Consider the following 23534-nt stretch of genomic DNA (forward strand, 5'->3'; position numbering starts at 1 on the left):
GGGTGCTCTGTACTCAAAAGTTCATTGCACAGTTAAATGAGGCAGACTGTTAAAACAATGTTGAACAGCGGGAGAATAAGATTGAGAGGGGTATAGATGAAGGAAAACTGATACAGGGTTATAAAGATGATTTCAAATGCTATAGAGAGTCATTGAAAGGGGAAGCTTACCCAAAGAGACTGTTCCCCATAACAGGAATTGCAGAAAAGGATGTGAACTCAACAGAGGTGAAGAGACAGGGGAGGCACTTGGGAGAGATGTATGGACTGACTAGGAAAAGGGTGAGAGAGAAATTCCCTGATGTAAGAAAGAACAAGGACTAGAGGCCTTGATTCTTCAAATCTTCATCCTGGCTTGCTTGTTGAAACACAAGCGTACGTCTCTTATCTGATTGATAGGGCCCTTGGGCTTACAAGAATGAGATCCAGTCCTAAGTTTCTTAGCTATAAAAAAAAAAGAAAAAAAATCAACCAAACCCAGTTCAACAATGAAAAACAAGTGTGGATTATAGCCAGTCCTTCTAAATATGCAATAAAAGGGGGGCGTTGCATTCTGAAGATATGCCTCATTTAGTAGGACCACCAGCCAATCATACCATCTACAGAGTTAGGAGTGAGAGAACCAGCATCTCTTATTTTGCCTTAAAGCATGAGTATATTTATGTCATGGTTTCAAAGAAGTATAGAAGCAGTAAACCCAGGGCTTTAACATCCTGCATTTGCCAGGCTGGACCGAGTCCACGGCTATTAAGCATCCTCATCCAGGGGGTGGCTGGGAACACCCATCAATGGGTGTTCATAGCAGAGTGCCCACTTCACCAGTCTCTCTTCTATATTGGTGTTTGATTTACCAGATGGAGAAGAGGAGTGTATTCAGTGAAAGGAGCAACGCAGCACCTTATGCAAACTCGGATGATGAGGAAGATGGCTACAATTCTCCTAACATTAAAAGGAGAGGGGCTTCAGTGGACGATTTCCTAAAAGGCTCAGAGCTTGGAAAGCAGGTAACTAGCCTGACCTTGAAACGGTCCCTAACATTTCTGAAATGTTTTATAACATTCAGCTCATTACTGATTGCACTGTTGCTCTGCCGATCAGAGCCATGGAAGTGTCTATCCCGGTCACGGCAGGGGCAGCACTAAGCCATGCTCTCCTTGGCTTGTTCCCTGCCTCCTAGCCTGCCAATATAATTACTTCCTAGCTTTCCAGTGACCCGGTTGTCAAAGGGAGGGGCGGGGGGTAGGAGGGAGTGGAGAGTGTTGTAAGCGGTGCTGCGCTCACGGCTTTGGGGGTTTAGCACTTTGCTAGGGTTCAAATTCTGGTTTCTTCTTGAGGCTGTACTCCCTCAATACATTAATCCACTGTGCCAAAAAGCCCTCACTTCTTAAAAAGCGACACCTTAAAGTTTATCAGTACATCAGCTGAACTCTAGTTAGCAAGGCAGCTGTTCTATGTTAAAGAAATACAAATAGATTATTAAGTATTTATCGGCCAGCTATCTGAGAGGCACCTACTGGCAGTTTAATTGCTTATTTGAAGTGTTTACAAAAACTGGACATTTTCACTGCATAATTTATTATCAAGAAAACAGTTTTTGCCTTTTCTGTATGCCATTCTACGATCTCCAAACCTAGCTAGAAAGTCTCAGTTATCGTTTTTTACATGCAATATGAAGCGTAATTGCAGTCCAAGGCTGTTTTGAGAGGCTCAGCGTGTCGGTGGTTGATTTCATAAAGGAATGAATAGTTTGTTCACTTTAGGAGGTGGCTTTGTGGTCTGTGTCCCGTGGCTTTCTGACACGTCATTCTGTGCACCAACGCCCAATTAAAAGCCTTTAGCTTTATCTCACTCAGCATGTTTTCCATTTGCATGAAATAGAAATGAACAAATCATCCTAAAACAACCACGTATACAGGTAGCAAGACCACTGGTCTATGAAGGCAGTCCGTTGGCGTTAGACAGCGTGTCTAATGGAGACGATTGCTCCATTCTGTATTTCTGTTAAATTATATTTTGTAAAAATGTTCATGGGTTAAAAAAACCCAACCATTATTTATGACTGGATCACACTCCTTAGAAATTGATGCAGTCACTAATCTGCCAGAGAGAGACTTCCTATATGACCCTAGACAAAACACTCTATTGACTGCAATGGAGATCAGGTGCCTAAATACCTGTGAGGGCCTGGGCCTTGGTATATGAGTTGCCCATCTCTAAAGAGAGATAATAGCACTTCCCTACCTCTTCAGGGGGTTTTGAGGCTAAACACTTGAATGGATTTGGGATACTCAGCTTTTACAGTAACGGAGGCCAGAAAGTATCACACATAGTAGGCCTTTGATTTCAAAAAATGAGGACCATAAGTTACGCATGAAAAGGCAGATATAAGGGGTTCATGCGGAGTACTACAAATACAACAGCTGCTTAGAGCATGTGTCCTGATAGAGGCCTGGCTGGCCATTTGCCTGGGCAAATGCATGATTTAGAGCTTCATTAAATGCACCCACAAATTAAGCTGTCAATTTTGCACATGGTCCCAGTTGCATAGTTTACCGGCTCGTGCTTTAAAGGCACTCTGGATTTAGGCAGGCAAGTGCGTTGAAATGGTTTTAACCCCATTGCTCTCCTGAAGAGCAGCAAAGGGCTGAGTGACGTTCTAGCTCAATCCTACGGTGATCACAATGTTGTGGATCAACTGCTGAACAACAGAAAGCTTCTAGCACCCTTCTATTCAACCTTAAACAACGGCTCGGTTTTTTTGTTACTTGGTATAATGCATCGGAACATACAAAGCAAGAGAATAAAGTGACATTTCATATATTTTATGTAGTTAACACATTTGAATATTTAAGGCTCTGATCCTGCAGACAGGCAATTAATATATTGCGCTTCTCTGTCGGCCTGTAAGTGGCACCATTGACTTCACCTGAGCTACTCAAGGCTTAAAGTGTGGGACATGAGTAAGTGCTTGCGGGACAGTGGAGCCAAAAAACCAGCAATGACTTTTAAAAGTCAGTTAAATGAGGTTCAATTAAATGTTTTTTGCTAGAGCATCTTGCTACATGCTCCATAAATATTAGAGTATTCTGTACCAAGTTAATGTTACAAACAAAATGTAATGGTACAATTATTTCGTGCATGCGCTTAAGCTAATTATATTGTACATCTTCACAAGTTCTGCCACTCGATTAGGTTGCCTTATCTAATCAGCTTTTATTTAATAGAAACCTTTGTTATTGAGTCCAAATCAGATCGGTATGGGAGATGATTGGAAAGGTTCCTAGTGGATGCTCAGCTATGAAGCGCTGTCATTTTTCTTGGATGATGACAGCCTTTGTAATCTGCAAGATATCAGTGCATTGGGCCAAATTCTGCTCTGCTAGATCAGAGCAGCCACTTGAGTTGTCAGGATGCGAGAGAGAACTGAAATGGGAAGCAAACCCCCAGTGAAATTGCAGAGACAGAACTGAGAGCAGGATCATAAATGTAAAGCTGCAAAACGTCATATATTTAATGAAAGAAAGTGCCTCAAACTGACAGAAGGCAAATTCTTCCAGTGGTGTTTAGTCTTAAAGTGACGCTAACATAATGCGGCAGAGGGAATCTGACACCATTCCCTTAATAGGAATGAGGGTGGGATCCTATAATTATTAATATTATATAGGGGACCTTTCATCCACTGACTACAAATAGTCTCACTGTGAAAGATCTCATTAACTTCATATTATAAGAGGGGACGTAGGCACTCAGAGAGGGTAGGCCCAGATCCTCAAAAGTTGTTTGGGTGTCAAACTCTCATTGAAATCAATGGAAATTAGACATTCAAATACCTTTGAAGTTCTGGGCCAAAGTGACTTATAAATCTCCATGCTAGCAAAAAAAAGCAATTGAATGTAGCAAAACCAGTCAAATTGAAACACTACCAGTTCATTAAAATGGCCTATTTCCAGCTTGATCTCTGTCTACTTGAAAACACAGGAGAACTTAGTATACTGGAATGACCTCTAGAAGGATGTTAATATTGTATCTGTCTGCTCTTCAGGGCTAGGGACAGAAATTACACATAAACCAGTATAAGTAGTTGGAAACCAGTTCAAATCTGTAACACAACAGAAGTTCAGTGTACATAAACCACTTTCCTAATGGCTGAAACTGGTTTAAGGTAAACCTGGATGGACGTAGTATCAGACTTAACTTATTTAGGTTAAAATCCCTGATCCTCTCCAGATTCAAGTTAACTCAGTCCCCCAGTATCCCAGGATGCTTTGCATCTTCCCCATGAACCCCTCCTCCTTGGCAGGGTGGACAGACTAGCCTTGAGTCAAGCTGTCTGCCCCTGCTGAACAGGGAAGTGTGCTATAGCATCCCCCGGCTTCTGGCTTGGGCCCCTGCAGGCATGTGGCTTCATTTCCAGAATCAAAAGTGAATGTCTGTTCACTTGCTTATTGCTTCAGTCTATGCAGTTTAGACTAACCTGCCAAGATTGAATTGACTCAGCCTCAGATTTTTTGACGGTCTGTACTTAGGCCAGATGTTAAAATAGAATAACAGTTTTGAACCCCAGCAGCTAGTGATGTTGTATACTACGACAGAGGTCCTGGTTGGATCACCTGCAGGGACTGAATCCAGGACTTCTGAACCTTGTATACAATGGGCTAGCTACTGGAGGGGACAGGAAGTTACACCGTGTTAGTTAGTAAGGATTACATACAGCATTGCTATGATATTCAAGCTACTGGTAGCTGTCTTGCCTCTCTTTTATGAATGCACAATGATTTCAGATGTTAAAACCTGGAACTTTCTTGTTTTCCATCCTGCCAAATAGCCTCACTACTGTCATGGAGAAGAGTACCACACTGAAAGCAGCAGAGGCTCCGACTTGTCTGATATCATGGAGGAGGACGAGGAAGAGCTTTACTCAGAGATGCAGCTGGAGGATGGTGGAAGACGGAGAGTTAGTGTAACATCCCATAATGCACTCAAGGTAAGGAGGGCTTAATCTCCAGTGAAGAATATGCAAATTTGCTTTTCTTCCTTCAGTGGATTATAGTTTTTTAAGTCCACTATGGCTATTGCAGGCCTAGTGGCCTACAGACTAGCAGGGTACTGCAGCTGGGATGAACGCTGTTCATCGTATCTTGGCCACCTTACACCTGACAGTTCTCTTCTGTTTCACAGACTTGGAGACTGAGCTTTTGGTTGTAGCCGTGTTGGTCTAAGGACATAGGCAGGCAAGGTTCTTTGGGTAGATGTGATCTCTTTTATTAGATCAGTTGAGTACTTGGGAACAAGTTCTTAGCTAGCTTTCGGGGGCAGTCGCCCTTCATTGGGCATAGGGAGTCCCTGTTGGTCTGAGACACCAAGGAATTTGAGTCTCAGACCAACAGAGACTGAGCTTGAAATCTTGCTAAGAATTTTTCCAACTCCTCAGTTGGTCTAATAAAAGATATCACATCTACCCAAAGAACCTTGCCGGCCTACATACTTGGAAACGCACTATAGGTTGCTATGTACTTGTGCGTTTTGCCCCATGTTTGAGAACCTTCCTCTGATGCTGTACTACAGTATATTGGAAACAGCTCAGATCAGAAGTTTTCTGATTGTGTGTATGCGTAAGCAGCACACATGAGTACGCATATGCAATAAAATGCCAGAGTTTTAACATCTGGGGTTATCTTTTTCTGATTTTTTGTCGGGGGATTTCTTAGGGACACGGAGCCCAAAGACTGTGGGAAGTGTTATTAAGTGCAGTTTGGATAAAGCCTATTATCATGATATCAGGAGTTTCCAGTTTCGGTGGAGCCAGAGAACAGATGTGTATCAGGAACAGTGCTCCAACCCTGCATAGGAACATTTATCTTAAAAGACAGTTTACTTTGCAAATGCTGAACTTTCCCAACATAGAATTGATGTTTTCTATAGTCTCTCTGTGTGTGTATGAATGTGTGTGGATGTGTGTGCGCATGCGCACATGTGTTTGCACATGTGCGTGTGCACTTGCATGTGTGAGTACATATATTGTAACTTCCTTTTATACATATAACAATTACTATGCTAAATTGTTTTTTTTTTTCTTTTTAGTCCCCTTTTGCCCCTTAAAGTTTTAGGATTTAAATGATAAAGAAACCTACTGGTAGTTTTTCATATCGTAATTATGTCACACGCCATAACGAGCATGCCATCTCCTTTTTTCAAAGCGAATACAAAGAGGTGTCTTAATCTTTACTGTAACTGCTTCTATATAAAGACTTGCAGTTTTTATGCCATCAATAAAGAGACTGTCGATTACATTTTTAGATGAAACCTTTTATTTCCATGTTTAAGATTCTGATAAAAACTTGAAAATTAAATTTCGCTGCCTTCCGTCCCTTTCCACGTGGCAAATGCTGGATTACCCCTATACCTTTCTGAACCGTTATGAATCAGCATCATCTTTACTTCTTTGTTTTACCAGTGGTGTCGGCCTGACACTGAATACGAGGGGCCTGTTCATTAGCTCAGGTGGTAAAGCAGCATCAGTCTGTTTGAAGTCAAGAATTGACTGCTGATAACAGAAGCTAAGGGTCCAGCCCAAGGTGATTCAATTTGTTCTGGTTAGTTGAGTGGCTCTACAGAAGTGCAATCCATATGCGAGTGCCACACAGAATCAGGGTCCGGGATGTACATATTGAATTTAAAGGATGCTGCCCGCTGCTTTTATATTACATTTTAGATCAGGTTCTGGATCCCAAGTACTTGTTAGTGTCCCTCCATTTTGCTGGATTCAGTTGTGCATTGCAGCTGCTTTAATTAAAAACTTACTTAGCAAATTTTCCATGCTATAATCTTGCAAACGCATATGTCATTTGCATCTGAAAATGAGCCAGCCCATGCACTTTGAGTTGTGATTGAAGATGCTATAGAAAATACTGAATGGCAGCTAAATTAATACATGGCCCCATGCAAAAGGGGAATGCTTTGGATGTCAACATATGAGTTGCTTAACCAGGGAATTGTTAATCCTTCCAAAATAAAAGCTGATATGTGATCTGAATGTGAAGATCAGAGCTGAACAGTTCTGAAATGTGGAGATAGCTACCTATTGTAGATTGATTGATTTTTTTTCTATAAGTAGGGCACATTTTCATAAAGGCTCCAGGACTACCGTACATAATATAAAAATGCATTAAAAATAACCTAAATAGTAGCAAAAAGTCCCTCTAAAAACTTGCTGATCCCTGAAGACAAAGAATATCAAAATTCATCATAGTTCCCTTCCAAGAGACAGCCTGAACAGGGGGCTTTGTAATGGTCTGGGAAGGTAAACCCAGATCAGCCCTTGGTGGACCAAAGAGGAAAGAGAAGTGGGTTGCTTTCCAAGTAAGCTTTTTGTTAAGGAGATAAAGGGCAATGGCGCCAGGTCATGCCCAGCTCGAGATAGCTCAGGGAGAACCCTAAGCACTAACGCTATATTCTAACTCGGCTGCCACCATGCCTGACCTTGTATGCAGCTTTTATTGCTTTATTTTGAATGCATGGGTTTATTCTTGTTAAAGCATCACTATATCAGCTGTGTTTGGACTGACCTTCCATGTTATATCTGACGCCAAGCAACTTCTTAATCATGTCTTTATTTTCACAGATTCCCATCAGAGCATGACATCCCCCCTCCCCTCCCCACTAAGTAAACTGCATGCCTTATGTTTTGCCATTGCTCTAGAACTAATTCTGTCTTTATTTTTCTTTCCTCCTCCCTTTTTTCCCCTTCCCATTTTATTTTTTATCACACACTATTTGTTCCCTGCCTGTTTTTTAACATCACATAATCTTAAGGAGTGCTATAAGAATAAGACCACTGAAGCCGCTTTTTTGGAACAGCCTGACTTTTCACAGCAGATACATCACAGTAAAAAGCTTTTCAGTATCCCAGAAGTAGCCGAAGAGGATGGTGACTATTCTGAACTGTTACACAAGCAGGGCTTAGGTGCACCCTATAAAACGAAACCCACACTAGCTAGAGACACTAAGCCCCCTAGGCCCTACAATCAAGACCAACAGCACAACTTCTGGTATCCAGCCAAGCACAGAATTTCAGGCATAGAGGATCTGGCTTCAGAAGAAAAAGGATGCAAATATAGTAGGTCCTTAACAAGGAGCCCAGACAGCGGCCTGGACTGCGGAAGTGAGGAAGAAGAATCTCGTTTTAATTTCAGGAATGCTTATGACTTGATTTCTGCCAACGGTGCACCAAGCTGTTGCGCAGACACCAGTAACTGCTCTTGCAGAAAAACCACGAGGCCATTGCTTGCTCGCAGGAAAACGTTAACCAGGCAATGCAGCATTGAAGAAGACTTTGGCGACTTGGGTCCTTTCACTGTAGAGTCTAGAAGTGAGGAGGCCAAACCCAGTTATGAGAAAAAGTATGAGACTCAGAAATGTGCTAGAACAGATCATTTGTCTAATGAAGATATTCAGGGAGGCTGGAAGACCAACTTAAAAGGGACTGAATCTAGGGCAGCTGTTCCACTTGCAAAGCCATCCCACAGAGACGCAGAAGACTCTCTGGTGTGTGAAATAAAACTTCCTTCTCCCATCTGCTTGCCGAACCAGTCTCGTCTTTCTTTTTCCTTTGTTTCTCTGTTTCTTTCTTTTTTATCTGAGAGTCCATCTTTGGGATCTATCTGCTGGGGTTTTTTGGTTTTTTTCCTTTCCTTGCTTTCCCCATTCATTTTGGTTTATTAATCTGCATTTTGCTTCACAGGCTTCTTTTGTGTTATGCTGAACTCAGTTTAATTTGCTTGACAACAATGATTTTCCCACAGAACAAATTACAATAATGGCTGCTTTTGTTAAAGGACAACTGAATCTAAATTTTAATTAAGGGTTAGCTGAATTATAATTTTCCAAAAGTTTGTCTGTCTTTATCTTAACGTGCCCATCAGAAGATTGCTTTAAAAAATAAAAGTAGGTTTTATTTTTAACTGCGGTAAACACATTTCACTATTCTTTTTTTTTTTTTTTTAAATATGTCGCAAAAAAATCCATTTCTCACGTTTTGGGTTCACTCTCCTCACTCCTAGCAGTTCAGGAATTGCTTCTTTATCTTCAGTTCTTTTCCGTGGGCAAGTACCAAGAAATGTCTTCCCAATGACAGTGACCCTGGTTTTTGGAGTCGCAGGAGTCATCGCGTTTCCATTCTCCACCTTCTTTCTGCACTGTCACTTCTTTTCCCTCCTTTTGAGACCATCTCTTCTTGCCTTTGAAGTTGCAGACTGCATCTCTGAACAGGAAATGCAGGAAAACAGCTTCTTCCACAGGGACAAGCCAATGCCGGGCCAGATCTGATCCCACAAAGGCGTCTCTGTGATCCTGCCAGTTTGCATTTCTGTATAGGAGCCCACAAAAGAGTCTTAGTGGACTTGTGTCCGTAGACCTCCCCGCTTCCCAAAGAAACCAAGCAAGTTCTTTACCCTCTGAGTCTTCAGGAGTCCAAAGGGTGAAAGTCTCACGTCTAAGGTGCCAGTAACATCAGTTGCCACTGCACTTCTAGCAGTTTATCCCAAACTGGTTCTTAACATCCTCTCGTTAAAATGGGTGGCGAGGCTGAATTTAACCCTAACTGTTGCACGAGAGACCCCAGAAAGCATTAAAATATTAGCATGTACTAATTAGAGTAGTATTTCCTGCAAGTTAGCAAAAGCAGGGGGGGAGAGCCAGTTGTGGTGAGATGGAACGTGTCTGCCAATCACTTCTCCGGGGTCTAATGACTTTTTTAAAAGCCTCAACAGCAGGTATCCTTTAGAGAAATGCAGTCAATGTTTTCAAACACACCAGAGGCCGAAGGACACAGGCTTATTCGTTGCTGCGAACCGTACACAACCATCAAGCTAAACGATCAGAGGTGTTGACCTGACCAATCCCATGCAGTGTCCACGAGTGGTCTGACGGGAGAGCGCAAGGTGTCCTGAGCCACGTTAGCCGCAACGACAAAGGCAAAAGAATGTTACCAAAATTATTCTTTTTCTTTTTCTTTTTGTAACGTATGACTGATGTTTACGAAAGTTTGTGCCACGGGGCAAGAAGCCATTTTTCTTTCACAGGTTTAACAGGCACCAGTGTATGACTTTTCAGCTAACCTTTCAGTTAAAAACTAAGTTTAGTTGCCTTTAGAGCTTATGCTTCCGACTGTGATTGACCTTACCTGACCGTATGATGTTCCCAGCCATGTAACCTGCAAACCTGTTGTTTTTGTTTTTTAGCTTTTAGGGAACCCATCATCCCCAGGACGACCTGACAGGGTGGAGCACACGGGGCGAAGGTCATCTCATGGCAGTGCAGTGTCACAAAGGTCTCGACCAATGTTGGTCCCTTCCATTGGTTAGTTGGCCAAATTGGTGCATTTCTGTTCTTTGCAGCTGCAACACTGGGGAACTGGTCCTTAAAATGAACAGAGAAAGATGAAAACAAAACCCCAAACACTTGCCTTCAAGCATGATAAGTCTTAATCCTTCGGAAGAAAGGAACACGGTCAAAACCAAATATGCCTCGGGCTAAATACGTCTAGATTGGAGATTCCTTACGGGTCTGAACCAAAGCTTACTGAAGCCAATAAGCAGTGGCATAGCAAGCACTTTCAGCTTCCAGGGCAGAGGTTTGGTAGGAGGGGATTATGCCAACTAGTGGAGAGTGGGAGGCAGGGAGGGGAGGGAGTCTTACCAGTCTAGCTCTGCTCACTGTAGCAGAATGAGCTGGGGCTGCTGCATCTGGGGGACAGGCAGCAGGATGGGGGCCCCATTTGCTCCCCTCTCCCTTTAGGTGTAGGCCTGTGCCTCCTGCAGCAAAACCTCAAAGGCAGGGTGGGGGGTATCACTTTACCCCCGCTCCATCCCATCCCATCCCAGATACACTACTGGTGCCCAGCTCCCACAGCCAGGCAGTGCAGGGCTGCTCCTGGAGGGAGGGGTCATGCTGACCCCCTAAGTCCATGCCTGGGGCCAGTGCCCTGTTTGCCCACCTCCCTCCCCCCCCGAGTTATGCTGCTGTCAATAGAGGTCTTGCCATTGACTTCAGTGGGCGTTGGATCAAGACCCAAGCTTCAGCTGACAATTGTGACAATTTAAAACCTACTTAAAAATAAATTAAGATGTGGACATGCTATTAATATGGTAACTAAGATAAATGTATCCACCCACTCATCCATCTGTCCATCTTTTCATTCATCCACAACCATTTTGTATTCACCTTCCATTCTCTTAACTACTTTTTGGAATTCTGCAGGGAAAATTGAAGTTATTCAATTGAATGACATACATAAGATTCAAGTATGTCTGCTAGATTTGCTTTTTCTAACAGGGCCGCTGTTATTATTCAGTTGGGACCTAAAATGTATGTATATGTATTGCTGTCCACAAGACAAGCCATTCCAAAAAGTACTGCAGACAAGACAATGGAATGAAGATACCGTGCACAAAAACATTTTCACCAGAACTTGTACACATCACAGACTGCTAGTACACAGTCACACTGGAACTCAAGAAACAGCTAGAACAAGAGTGCAAAGAGACTAAAAGCAGAAATAAAATCACATAGTAGAAGTGCCCCCTCACACAGTCTCTATCTTTAAATTGAATGGCACTTTATGATCAGTGGAGGCAGCGAGCCAGTGAACCCAGGATCAATGTTTAGCAATTTAGTCTTGGAGCTTAGTCTGTGAATGAGACTTTCCAACACAGAGAATAACTTCAGAGTCGCTTTACTATCAAGCAATAATATGTTTTTCATTTTATTTTTAAACATGAAATATTTTCCCCTAATTTCTTCCTCCTTCCATGGATTCACAGCAGAATAACCAGCCTGTAACCACATACACATTTTTTAAACATATATCTGTGTGTATATATATATATATAAACCCTTTGGTGGTATACAGCACCCTCTACAGATTTTTAAAGTTAGGAAATCTTTTTCTTGGGAGGAAAACCAATGTCAAGTAGGTACTTTTAGGGTCATAAATGAAACTGTGGATTTAATACATGCATGGGTGTGTATGCACGTGCACGCACACACACGCACGTGCACACACACACACACACACACCTGTCAACACGTAGAACCATTCTTAGTGTCTGTAATACTTCTTTTTAGGGGGCCTGAGTCTCTCTAAGTTACACTGTTATAAATAAGAAGTAACATCACTAAAGTCAATGCAACTACACTGGCATTTGAGAAAAGGTTCAGGGGAGAATTGGACCCAGAGACTGTCTTTGCATATAACAGATTGTCACCAGTTATCAGCTAATAGATACACTCAGTCTTGTCTGAGGTACATTAGACCTGCCCTGACCTTTTCTTTAAGTTGTATTTCTGAACAGTAAGGGGGCATGAGTTGGGTGCTATTCTTTTGCATGTTTGGTTAATGTAAGTTTTACAATAATAAGTTGGGGAGGAGTTTTAATTAATCCTGTTGATTTTCCTTTAATTCTGATATGACAAGCTATACTGGAGGAACTAATTATATGCAGCAGGGCTCTCCCTCCGTAAACAAGGCTGAAACATGGGAACTTTTCAATAACGACTGCGCTATTTAGTAGCTCAAGAATGGCATCTTAGAAACTTGATAAGATGGAATTCATTTCTTACAATCAGTCCAAACTTAAATAGATAATTAAAGAAAAAATAAAATAACGTGTTAGTGTGAGTTAAAGATTACGTTAGTGTATTTTGCACTAAGAAGGCACAAAGAATCTCTTTTGGGGGAGTTCCGTTAGGATTGAATGACAATATTGATAACACACAAGCTGCAGTTGCAGCTGTTTCAGCATCTAATGAAGGGCTTCGTGCTGGTCTTCTGTGAAAGAGATGAAAGGCCCTGTCCAGTATCATTCTAAACCTGAGGATTAAGTGACGTGGGTATGGTCCAGGATTGCTGATTTCTGGCTCCTTCGATTACCGTATTTTACAGTGTATAGGTCGACACATTGTAGAAGTCGACCCAATATTTCTGTAAAAAAAAGTTAGGGTTTTTGTACGTCCGATCTATAAGTCAGTCCCACCACAGTGTGATGCCTGGGCAAGCTCATGGGAGAGGTGGCATGCTGGCAGGCTCCTGGGAGCTGGGGCAGCACATGGTCCGCTGGCCCGGGAAGGGGCTAGCTTGCCCCGGGAGCAGTACAGAATGTCAGGCAGGAGTTGGGGGGGGGGGGAGGAGGGCTAAGGGTGTTGGGCAGGGGCAGCTTTTCCCCCCACCCCCACTCCTGCCCAACACCCTGCACTGCCCCTGGGGCAAGCCAGGCCTTTTCCGGGCAATGCCAGGCATCCTTCTGGCCACAGGTGCCTGATGAAGGCAGAGGTGGAAAGGGGCTCAATCCTGTTTTTGGCGGAGCCTCCCCACCTGCCTGCAGCTGTGGGGGGCAAGCTGCTGCCAGGCCAGGGGGGCCCAGTCCTTCCCCTCTGGCAGCACCCCCACCCCCCGGCCATGTGCTGTCTGAACTCCCAGGGGGGTCCAGGCAGTGCTGCTTGCAAGGGACGGCGTATAAGTTGAGGTTAAATTTCAAGAGTTAAAAATGTGGCTTCCAAACTCAACTTATACACCATGAAATACGTTAGACTGAAATGTTGAAATAAAAAGCACAGGTTTCTAACTGTGATTGCAGGTCTAGAACCAATATGAAGTGACGGGTTAGTAGCTACAGGGTCTGAATAGCCTGGTTTTCTTTCAGCAGAGCATCCAATAAACATAGCCAGTTAGCTAGCTATTGCAAATTGCTGCAAGTTGCACCAAGTGGATGTTGTAATAATAAACCACAACCAGGACACCCTTGGTCGGTCAGGGCAGGCTCACAAAAGAATCACCCCTCCCTTCTGCAGGTTTGTTTCAGGAAAAGTAGAGAGCAGAAAACAGTCAATAAATCTATTGAACAAACGTAAAAAATCCAGCCAAACCATGTCTCGGAGCATGCACTGACTTGATCACTTGTTCTCACTCAGACAAGCAGGAGATAGAGCCAAAACTCCTACCGACTGCTGAAGGGCCTGAGTGAGGCTCAGGATGGGATTGTCCCCTGAATAAACCTGGTATTATAGCTCTGTTATCAAAAAGGCAGTCATAGAAATAATAAATGGCATAAAGGTAGGCCAACTCTCCAGCATTTAAAGAGAGGAAAAAAAAACTCCTGTTGACTTCAGTGATGGTTTTTCCACTCGAGGCCCAAAGAATGTGGCTTTCTGCATTGATCAGTACTGATTTCCTTGCAGAATAACAGTTTCTTGCCTTGGAGACATTTCGGATTTATTCGACATCCCTCAAGTGTCACTGTGTTATTCTTAGCTCAAAAATGTTTCCCCGGGACTTGACTGTTCAGTGTTTACTCCCCCGTTGTAGAAGGCAGGGTAGAGGTGCATCGTATAGACTGAACCAGAGATGCACGAGCTTTCGTGAGCTCATCTCATCAGAAGTGATGAAGTAGTACAGACGCGAGGCAGTAAAACCGTTGCTTACAAAAGTGCGTGCATCTCCAATTCGGTGCTCTACAAGGTACACCTTTATCCTGCCTTTGGCCTGACTTCAGACTAACACAGCTACCTACCTCTCCTCTCTTCCTTCTTGAAGATTAGCTCCAAGTCAGTTAACCTGGTGGTTAATACCCTCTGGCACGAGCTGGGATTTTCAGATATTGAGGTCATTTGTCTGCACGATTTAAACTGACAGGAAGTCCTTGAAAGTGCTAAAGCAGGTCCAGGAGGTATAATTATCAGGGAAGAACTCCAAACTTGTGATCTTTTAGGATAAACATTTCCAAAATAACTTTTTTTTGTTGTCCAGAATACCATTAAGCTTAAATTCATTTCAGTCTCTCTTTTAAGTAGATATTTTTCATATTCAATCTCTCTGAAAACAGAAAGTCCCTGCAAGTTGTCACCTTAATCCCATTTTTGAAGCAATTTTTGCCACAGAAAAATGACATTGTATTTGCTTTTAATCTTGCCCAAAGTGGGGCATACTTTTATTCTGGGAGCTCCAATCCTGGACCAGGACCCATTGTGGCAGAGCTGGTACCACTGCAGGTCAGAGTCGGTCTCGGCCTCCAGAAGTCTGGTTTCAGCCTCAGAAATCTGTAGAGATTTTTAAAGCACAGAGGCAAAGCCCGTAAAAAGGAGATGCCCATTTCTGTGTTCCTTTGCTGGAGAAGAATCCCTGGAGGGTGAAATCTAAAACCGAGTAGGCAAGGCCGACACGGTGGTTAGCCATCCTGCTGTATGTGAGTCTGACGAGAAGGAAGGCAAAGGCTGCCTTCAGGAGCCTCCCCTGAGAAGACTGTAAAGTATGTTTAATAGATCATTCCCTTTTTCTCCATAGAAATTACAATGGACAGTAACAGTGAAGGCGGTCGGTCTCGGTCAGGTAGTGAGGGAAATATTTCACCTGTAAAAGAAGAAGCTTATTATCGCAGCATTGGTGGACATAAGACATGGTCTCAGCAGCGTACCATGGCCTCTGACTATAGATACGGTATGCCGAACCTTCTTCATCCTTTATGACAGACGCATTTTAGAGCTGGGTGTTAATGAGTGCCATTTCTGTATGACAACATTGCATGCAATGCAGAATGCAAGGGAAGCTAACTCTTAAGTGCTGTTGGCTCTGCTGCCAGGTAAGTTGGTTCAGCTCAGCTTAGCCGGAAGGGAGGAATAGCCCTTAGTCGTCCACTCTGATAACTATCGTGCAGCTAGCTTTCCGTACTGAGACGAGTCAAAGCACACTGCATTGCATGAACTTCTGTGAAGCTACCCCATTACTCCCCCATGGCTGTTGAACACCAGTTAACGCCTAATGCGTACAGCTGCTGAACACCCACTGATCAAAATGACCCCATAGCAACTTGATTCATAAATACAGAACTAAAGCGTGCCAACGGGATGGCACATCACCAGCAAACTACCCAGACCAGGAAGAAGCACTGCCAAACATTCCTCCTGATTTATTGATTCGACTTGGGGCTGATCCAGAGCCTTTACATTGACTACATGAGACTTTTGATCAGGCCCGTTGTAAATTGAAAATTAAGGGAACTTCTGTATATAATCCCAATTAGTTCTAATTGTCAGGTTCTAATCATCTCACCCCATTTGATAGCGTTTGGCTGTTTGCTGCTTTATCAACATAGAAGCTGCTGCATGATCAACTTAGTAATGGTCACATAAAAGTGGCCTCGGTCAGTTATAAAGCTGGGAAAGTGGCATTAAGTTTTGTGTTTGGCCACTGAATGAAACTAAAGAGAACAAAAGGTTTAAATCGATATGAAGTGCTAAGTGTGAAAGCAAATGGCTCTGAATATAGGGACCCAGATCACCAAGTGACTTCAGCCAGCGTCGTTCCAGTGACTTCAGTGGAGCTACGCCCATTTACACCTACTGTATCAGCAGCATGGACATAAATAAAATCTTTGGCCAGCATACGCATACATGGAAATTGGGCTGGTCACAAGAGATCTGCGGTCTTGTTGGCCAACATGTGCCTACACTGAATTACGCCATCGGTGCAGAATTCCTGTAGGCAAGATGAATTTGGCGCACATACCATGCTTAACGTTAACTCTCACTGACTTGAGCTGGAGCTGGCGGCTAGCCTCAAATGGCAGAATATGACTCATCTCATTAAAAAAGCTAAGTTTGTCAATATTCAGAAGGAAAAAAAAAAGGAAAAAATAAAAATAAAAACAACCATGCCCCACACCGCTGTTCTGTATTTCCAAACTCATCTGATAGCAGGAATAAAAACTGATCGCAACCAAGGGGGAAAATAATCCCCATTGCCTTCTGTCCCATTGCTTTCTATCCCACAGTTTGTCCTTGTCCCATTTCCTTCCTGTGCTTTGTGACGCTACAAGGCTTCCTGGCTGGACATCTCCCTTGCCCTCCTCCACTACCACCCGCTGGCTGCATTTGTTCTGCATTTCTCTGTTCACCCACTTTCTAGTGCTCTGGACCCATGTATCAGTAGCCATTCCCTTGATGCTGTGCCCCTCTTAAATATTTTTTTAAATTAACCTATGGGGGGGAATCTGAATTAGGAGGAGGTAAAGGGGGGGGGTGAGATTAAAATATAAAAACTTCACACTAAATAATTTTGTTAATGATTTCAATAAAATTAGGTAACCTTTAAATGTGCAAGCTATTATTGTAACGGAAGATATATTGGACATGAAAACATTTAATTCATCAAAATTCTCCCTAAATGCCCATTTAATAATCGTGAATCATCTGGCAAGTCTGTGGTACAGCTGGAGTGCTGATTCAGCGGGGACCTAGGTGTGTGATTGACTCCCAATGAAATCAGTGAGGCTTAAGCACATGCTTCAAAAGTAAAGGTGTGCTGGGCTAGTGGTTTTGCATACTTGGTTTTGGGTGCCCATTTTGGCACAGCTTGAAGTGGGCTGTCCTTTCAGAAAGTGCTGAGCTCCTGTCCTCTGCAAGTGCTCAAACCTAAAAGCACCTAGAAAGCATTAGCTATTGCTTTTGGCATCTTGGCCTTGGGGGGGACTGAAGCATACAATGAACTGTGCTTCCATGCATTGCTGGGTCTAAATGCACTTTCCAGATCACTTGAAGGTCCTTCTGATGCCTCGCCACACCGTGAACAAAGGCAAATGCATTCCTTTTCCTTTTGTTTTGGTCCTAATTGGTTTGAATTAGGACAGCAGATCCTTTCACCCAAATGGACCAGTATCCTAAATAATCCATACTGTGGTTAAACACAGTTGTATCTACCAAGTTTCAGTGGGCTCCAACACAATGTGTTTGTGCTTGTTCAGAGAAACTGCACAAGGGCCCTAATAACTACAGCCATCTTGAAACAAAAGTTACGGCAAACACAGGCCCAACCCTAGCGGGGATGGATTCAAGGTGTGAACACTTGAAAAATAAGATAAAATATGTTTCCGGCCCAGTTGAGTCCCAGCACAGTTTCTTCTTGCCTGTGTGGACAGAAGAATAACCATGTTTTAAATGGGGAAGGTAAGTACTTAAAACATGGTTCCTCAACATGGCTGGGTGTTTCCCTGTGTCCATGCAGAGAAGCAGCAGCGGCATTAGAGTGGGTTTGGTCCTAAGCATGGTCATTTTTCCAGTGAGGGGACAGCCTGACAAAATTGTCACGATCTTGTCATTACATGCTTCATTACTTGATTGATAGCAACCACTAGAAAACAGACGAGAACGTGCTACTTGCTTAGCTGTGCTATATTCACACACACACGTGAATGTCAGCATGGTGCCAGGGGAGAAAAAAGCTTCCAGATTGAATGCATGCTCTCCTCGTGAGGCCAAATGCGCTAAGAAAAATACAAGTCGCTTATGGAAAACACCCTATAGGAAATCACATTTCAGTTTTAAAAAAGATTTGTCAGAGATAAAGGAACAACCTTGAAACCTAAATTGGAGCAAGCTGGAAAATGACACTCCCTTGAAATGCTGAATTGTTTCTCCTCTATTAACTTGCTCCCACAGATGGTTACGGCAGCCGGGACCATCTTTCTCCAGATATTTATGAAGAATCAGAGACAGATCCTTGCGCAGAGGACATTTCTACTCGAATATTTGTTGCTCTCTTTGACTATGATCCACTGACCATGTCCCCCAATCCTGATGCTGCAGAAGAAGAGCTGCCATTTAAAGAAGGACAGATAATTAAGGTGGGATCTAAAAGCAGAGAAAACAAACAAACAAAAAAGTCTAATTTCACAAGCAGGTCCACTCTTCCTTTGCAGGGTTATTGACTTTTTTCCAAGAGCCACGTGCATTTACATGTCATACAGCCCAGAACTCATGCCTAGTACTTATGGCTTAAAAAAGTATTAGATACGAGGTAAAATTGCTGAGGGTAACTTAGGACGATAGGGCCAAATTCAGTATTAGACTCGGGTATCCTAGTCCAAAATAGTGATCCTGAAAACTTCCAACCGTGGAAGTCCTTCAACTCCATAGGCACCTCACTTTGACTTTTAAGTTGCCCAGGCACTTGGCTCTTCACTTTTGCATGTGCTCATAAATGCTCCAACCCAGCGTAAGAGCACCTGTCTTGCATCTAACCCTAAACAGGGACCAAAGATTAGGCATTTAGCTAACCCGACAACAAAAACAATCCCCTTCTAGATACCTGGCAAGGCTCCAGGGCTAGTTCCAGAGACCATCTTTCAACAGGATCTATGGGTTTAAAAAAGTAAAAAAACCAAAAAACATAAACAACTAATAGTATCTTCTGCCTTTGGACAAGAAAATAGACCAAATCAGTCAGTAGTGTGGTCCTGGAAATATCTTGATATCATTCTTTGATCTAGTCTGTTTGTTTGTAGCCTCGGAGAAGAAAGCCCCGCCTTTAAAAGCTGGTCTACAACTATCCCAACCATGCAGTTGGTCCGATAAAAGATCACCCACGAAAATGTTTGCCCATTGCAGCCCCTGCTATTCGCACTGCATTCATTTTTACGAATGCAAAGACAGAAATATTATGTTCTATCACGCAATACTGAATTTTCAACTATCCTGCAAAAAGTATCTGGTCCGAAGCTTAATTGGCTTGTATTTTAGTATCAGATGTTACTTATTTTGGACGTATCTGTTATCATAAATGAAGCCTCATACTTTTTAAACTGAATTAATTCCACTGATTAACAACAGTGCATGTGTATTTCAAATAGATATGTGTTAGATTTCACACACACCTTTCTCTTGATCAAATGTAAAGTCTGATTAATTTAAAAACAACCGTGGTTTGGTCTGCATCTGCAAGTGCTTATTACTGAGGATAGGACCTACCCTTATAAGCAGTGATACTTATGAATGTATGTGGGGAAAGCTTTTATCATACTTTTTTTACTAAAAAACCCCCAGATTTCTTCATAACCAACTGAAGCCACAGTTTAGATTAACCTCAAGAAGCCCCCAAAATAGTGCTGTCACTTTATCAGAGTAGCCAAAGATAAACACTGTGATTGAAGAGCCCAGTTCATCCAAGGGCTCAAATATTGCCTGACCATAATCATGATTCGTTAACTACTACTAGGTTTATGGCGATAAAGATGCTGATGGATTCTACCGGGGGGAAACCTGTACAAGAATTGGCCTTATTCCATGTAATATGGTCTCTGAAATCCAAGCAGATGACGAGGAGATGATGGATCAGCTTCTGAAACAAGGGTTTCTTCCTCTGAATACACCCGTTGAGAAAATAGGTAAGGGAAAATACATGTGGCTTCATTGGTTTGGCACTGGTAACTTGGCTGTACCTGCTTTGGCTTTTTTTGTTTTTAAATATATGGCAAACGCATCTAAATCGTACAGCCATCTACTACACTATGGGATACATTCTGTGTCAGTATCTTCATTAAGAAAACGAGAAAAATCAGAATGTTTTAAGCTCTCACTGTCTCGAATGAAGAGTCCTATTTTCACTACCACACACTCTCTCTCCCTCTTCCACTCCTTTCCCCCTTTTCTCTCCCTCCCAAATCTTTGATCCTCTGAAAGATTTCTAGACACAGAACAAGATCCCTCTGCTTTGGAGTATGCAGGGCTGAGATGCTTGATAAATATGCTCGCTGCTGGAAAACATAAAAAGAATCACTTGTTTGTTGTTCTTTTTACTCTTCTACATTTTCCTACTTTACCATAAATTTAAAGGGATGGTGGCAAAGGGTTATGCGTGACATTATCTAGGTTAATGCTACAGATTCAAAAGGTTTTAAAAGATACCAAAATCATCAAACCTTTCAGTTCAATCAGATCCATTTCTGTATAGCACTGAACCACAGATTTAAGATAACTGGTTCGAAACAGAAAGAGATGTTATACATGTCTTTAAAAAAAACCAAACAATATAGTAGTATATAGTATTTTTGCAGGGCAGGGAAAGCAAGCTCAAATTTTAAAATTTCAGTGTTAATAATCAACCAAAGATTGTAAAGGGCTGACATTGGTTCAGTCCTATTTAAAAGTGAACTGTGAACGTGGTTGCTTCAAAATAAACGATCCAAAATTGTTTGGCTGGATTGAAAATGCGCTAACCGTTTTAAAGAAAACAAAGCAATTGCTAACTCCTTAAATCTAAGTTTAACAGCCCTAGTTTGACTGCCAGAGCTAGAGGATTTAAGGCACATAAAGAAACCAAGAGAACAAATCATGGCAAAATGCAAATGTGGATGGCCAGAATTCAGCTTCTTATGTAAAATTTTAAAGATACCTAAAATAAATAGGAAACACTGGCGGTTCCTAAAAGTGTAAGGACACAGGCAGACGTTTCCAGGACCCGATCTAAGAGCACGTGGCTCACTTTAAGCCGCAGGATCATAGATCAGGTTCCCACTTCTGCACGCATTTGCCGTGCTAGGCGCCGCACCAAAAAAATGATTTAAGTAAGTTGGGGAAGAGGCAGGCAGAATCAGAGGCAGGAGGGGAGATGTGGAGTAGCAGGTCCACGAGAGGGCTGGTGCATTTTGGGGGAGGGTCTTGGTGGGATTGGGGGGGAGTGTTGTCTGTCTGGGATTGAGGGAGTTGGAGGGCTAAAAATAGCTTGGTTAGGGTTGGGGTGATGGGGAGGGTTGGGAAAATCAGCCTGGTGGCTGGGGTGAGGGCTGAGCATTCCTAGCCCCAGGGCTGCGCTCCAAGCATGTACGCACATTCGGTTATATGGAGTACAGATTAGCCTGATCTACGTAGTAGATCACCTCCTTAGGTGGACTAATTTAGATCAGGCCAGCCATGTTTGACCATATCTAAACTCCCTGAATGTATTCACAGTTTAGCACTTAGATTGACCTACCTGGGGTGAGGTCGATTTAAGTGTAACATCTGCATGTACTGCACGTGCCAGGTGTATTATATAGGTGCCAAGTGGGATTTGCAAAAGCACCTTGGTATGTTAGACCCAAGTTACAAGCCTACTTCCCTCGATGGCAGGTTAGTTTCTCTCATAAATGTCACTGTGTGTTTAGACACCTAAAGATAAAGCAGATGCACTTGTAAATCTGGCCTTCACTCACTTTTAAATATAGGACTTATACTATGCTTTGAGTCAATCGGCTGCTTCTGATAAAAATTACCCAAAAAGCCATGTTTAACTACTTACCTCAGTAAGATCTGTGGGCCCAGAACACTTGTGAACAGGAGGCAGCTTACTTCAGACTTAGACATCGAATTTAGGCCCCAAGATTTGAAAAATTTGGCTATTCTTGGGGTGTTACCCAGCAAGGTATTTCTGTAAGACCCAATGACCTTTTTTGGGGGGGGGGGGAGGGGAAGCTTTTGATAATGTTACCCATGGTAGCAGAGAAACCAGGAAGTGTGCACCTCAGACTTTTCATGGGAAAGATAATTTGTGTTAAAATATCCTCCTAATTTATATCCTTAGATATCATTTTTCTCATTCTGAAGTCTTCTAGAAAGGTCTTGTGGCTAGCAACCCCCTAGCAGTTCACCTTTAAATAGTTTTACACTGTCAAAGCAAATGAAATTTCTTCTCTTTCAGATCTGGATAAAAAAAAAAATCTAGCTACACTTCAAAGAAAACACACCCAGCACTCTAGAGATCAAGCATTACCAAGAGTTTGGCTTAATTTTAAATTAAATATGGATAATGCTGGAACATCAGAACAGATTCTCAGGCTTGGACCTGTGCTGTCATGTGGCGTGTCGCACGGAGTCTGCCCCTGTGTGTCTGTTGGCAGGACTGGGTCCTAAAATTCCCGGCCCGCCTTACGCTGCGAATCTCTGAGTCTTTAGTCTTAGTGTCAGGCACTTTATGTGCTGGGATCACATTACTATATTTTCTTAATCCTTTGCCCACATTAAATCCTTAAAAATGAAGGACTTTGAATAGCTTCATATCTTTTCCTCTTCTTTTATTTGTATGCATTCCTTTCCTGAAGTCAACTGTGACCGTTTCAAAGAGAGCACACGCTCTGTACACCGCAGATCCAGAAAGTCTAAAAGAGGTCTGTGCTAAGAAACAATAACTTGATTCAAGATGTAAATGAGCTGAAATGCTTTGAGCTGTCTAGATTTACTTTTTATGCCTTTGATCTCCTTTGGAAGCAGAGGGGCCCTTAGTGCTTAAGAATGGGCGTTCTCTCGTCTCCCAGCAAAGGGGGCAATCATTTCTCCAAGGCAGTCATTAAGGATAGGAGTTGGTTCATGCTGCCGGGTGGGGGCTGGGTCCTAAATTTGCAACAATCCATCCTTTCATTTTGGACCTCTCCTTGCTCTTTCTATAAAACACTTTCATTGGTACCTGGGGTCTATAGGGAAAACGAGCAATCTCTGCTGGCTGAATGCTTCATTACCAGCTAACAGGTGTGTGAAAGCTAGAGCGCATGCTTCACACTTCTCCAAATACGCAGTATCCCTTCCTTACCCGAACCTACAGTTCTCCCAGCCCACCAGGGCAGTAGTCCTGAAGCTGCTCCTAATCCCAGGGTCCAATGTCACACTGCATACTGCCGTTCACTAGCTCATCAGACGGCCCTCAATGCCTGTTGTCAGTCAAACTAACAAGCATGTTTCTCT

General features: G+C 42.7%; 1 protein-coding gene across 11 annotated transcripts in view; it reads left to right on the forward strand.

Moving 5' to 3' along the window:
* Positions 1-23534, forward strand: part of RIMBP2 (RIMS binding protein 2) — a 328093-nt gene that overhangs the window by 292282 nt on the left and 12277 nt on the right. For 9 of the 11 annotated variants that reach the window (XM_090061952.1, XM_090061954.1, XM_090061956.1 and 6 more), the window contains 7 exons: positions 854-1003; positions 4825-4983; positions 10238-10355; positions 15334-15486; positions 18483-18667; positions 20038-20206; positions 22898-22963. In XM_090061952.1, coding sequence (XP_089918078.1) covers positions 854-1003; positions 4825-4983; positions 10238-10355; positions 15334-15486; positions 18483-18667; positions 20038-20206; positions 22898-22963 — 1000 coding nt within the window. Of the gene's footprint in view, positions 1-853; positions 1004-4824; positions 4984-7811; positions 8544-10237; positions 10356-15333; positions 15487-18482; positions 18668-20037; positions 20207-22897; positions 22964-23534 lie in introns of all 11 variants that reach the window. The other 2 variants (XM_090061961.1, XM_090061953.1) reach the window with 2 other exon arrangements.

Source organism: Crocodylus siamensis, chromosome 9, assembly GCF_052110815.1.
Source record: "Crocodylus siamensis isolate JL-2025a chromosome 9, ASM5211081v1, whole genome shotgun sequence".
NCBI lineage: Eukaryota > Metazoa > Chordata > Crocodylia > Crocodylidae > Crocodylus > Crocodylus siamensis.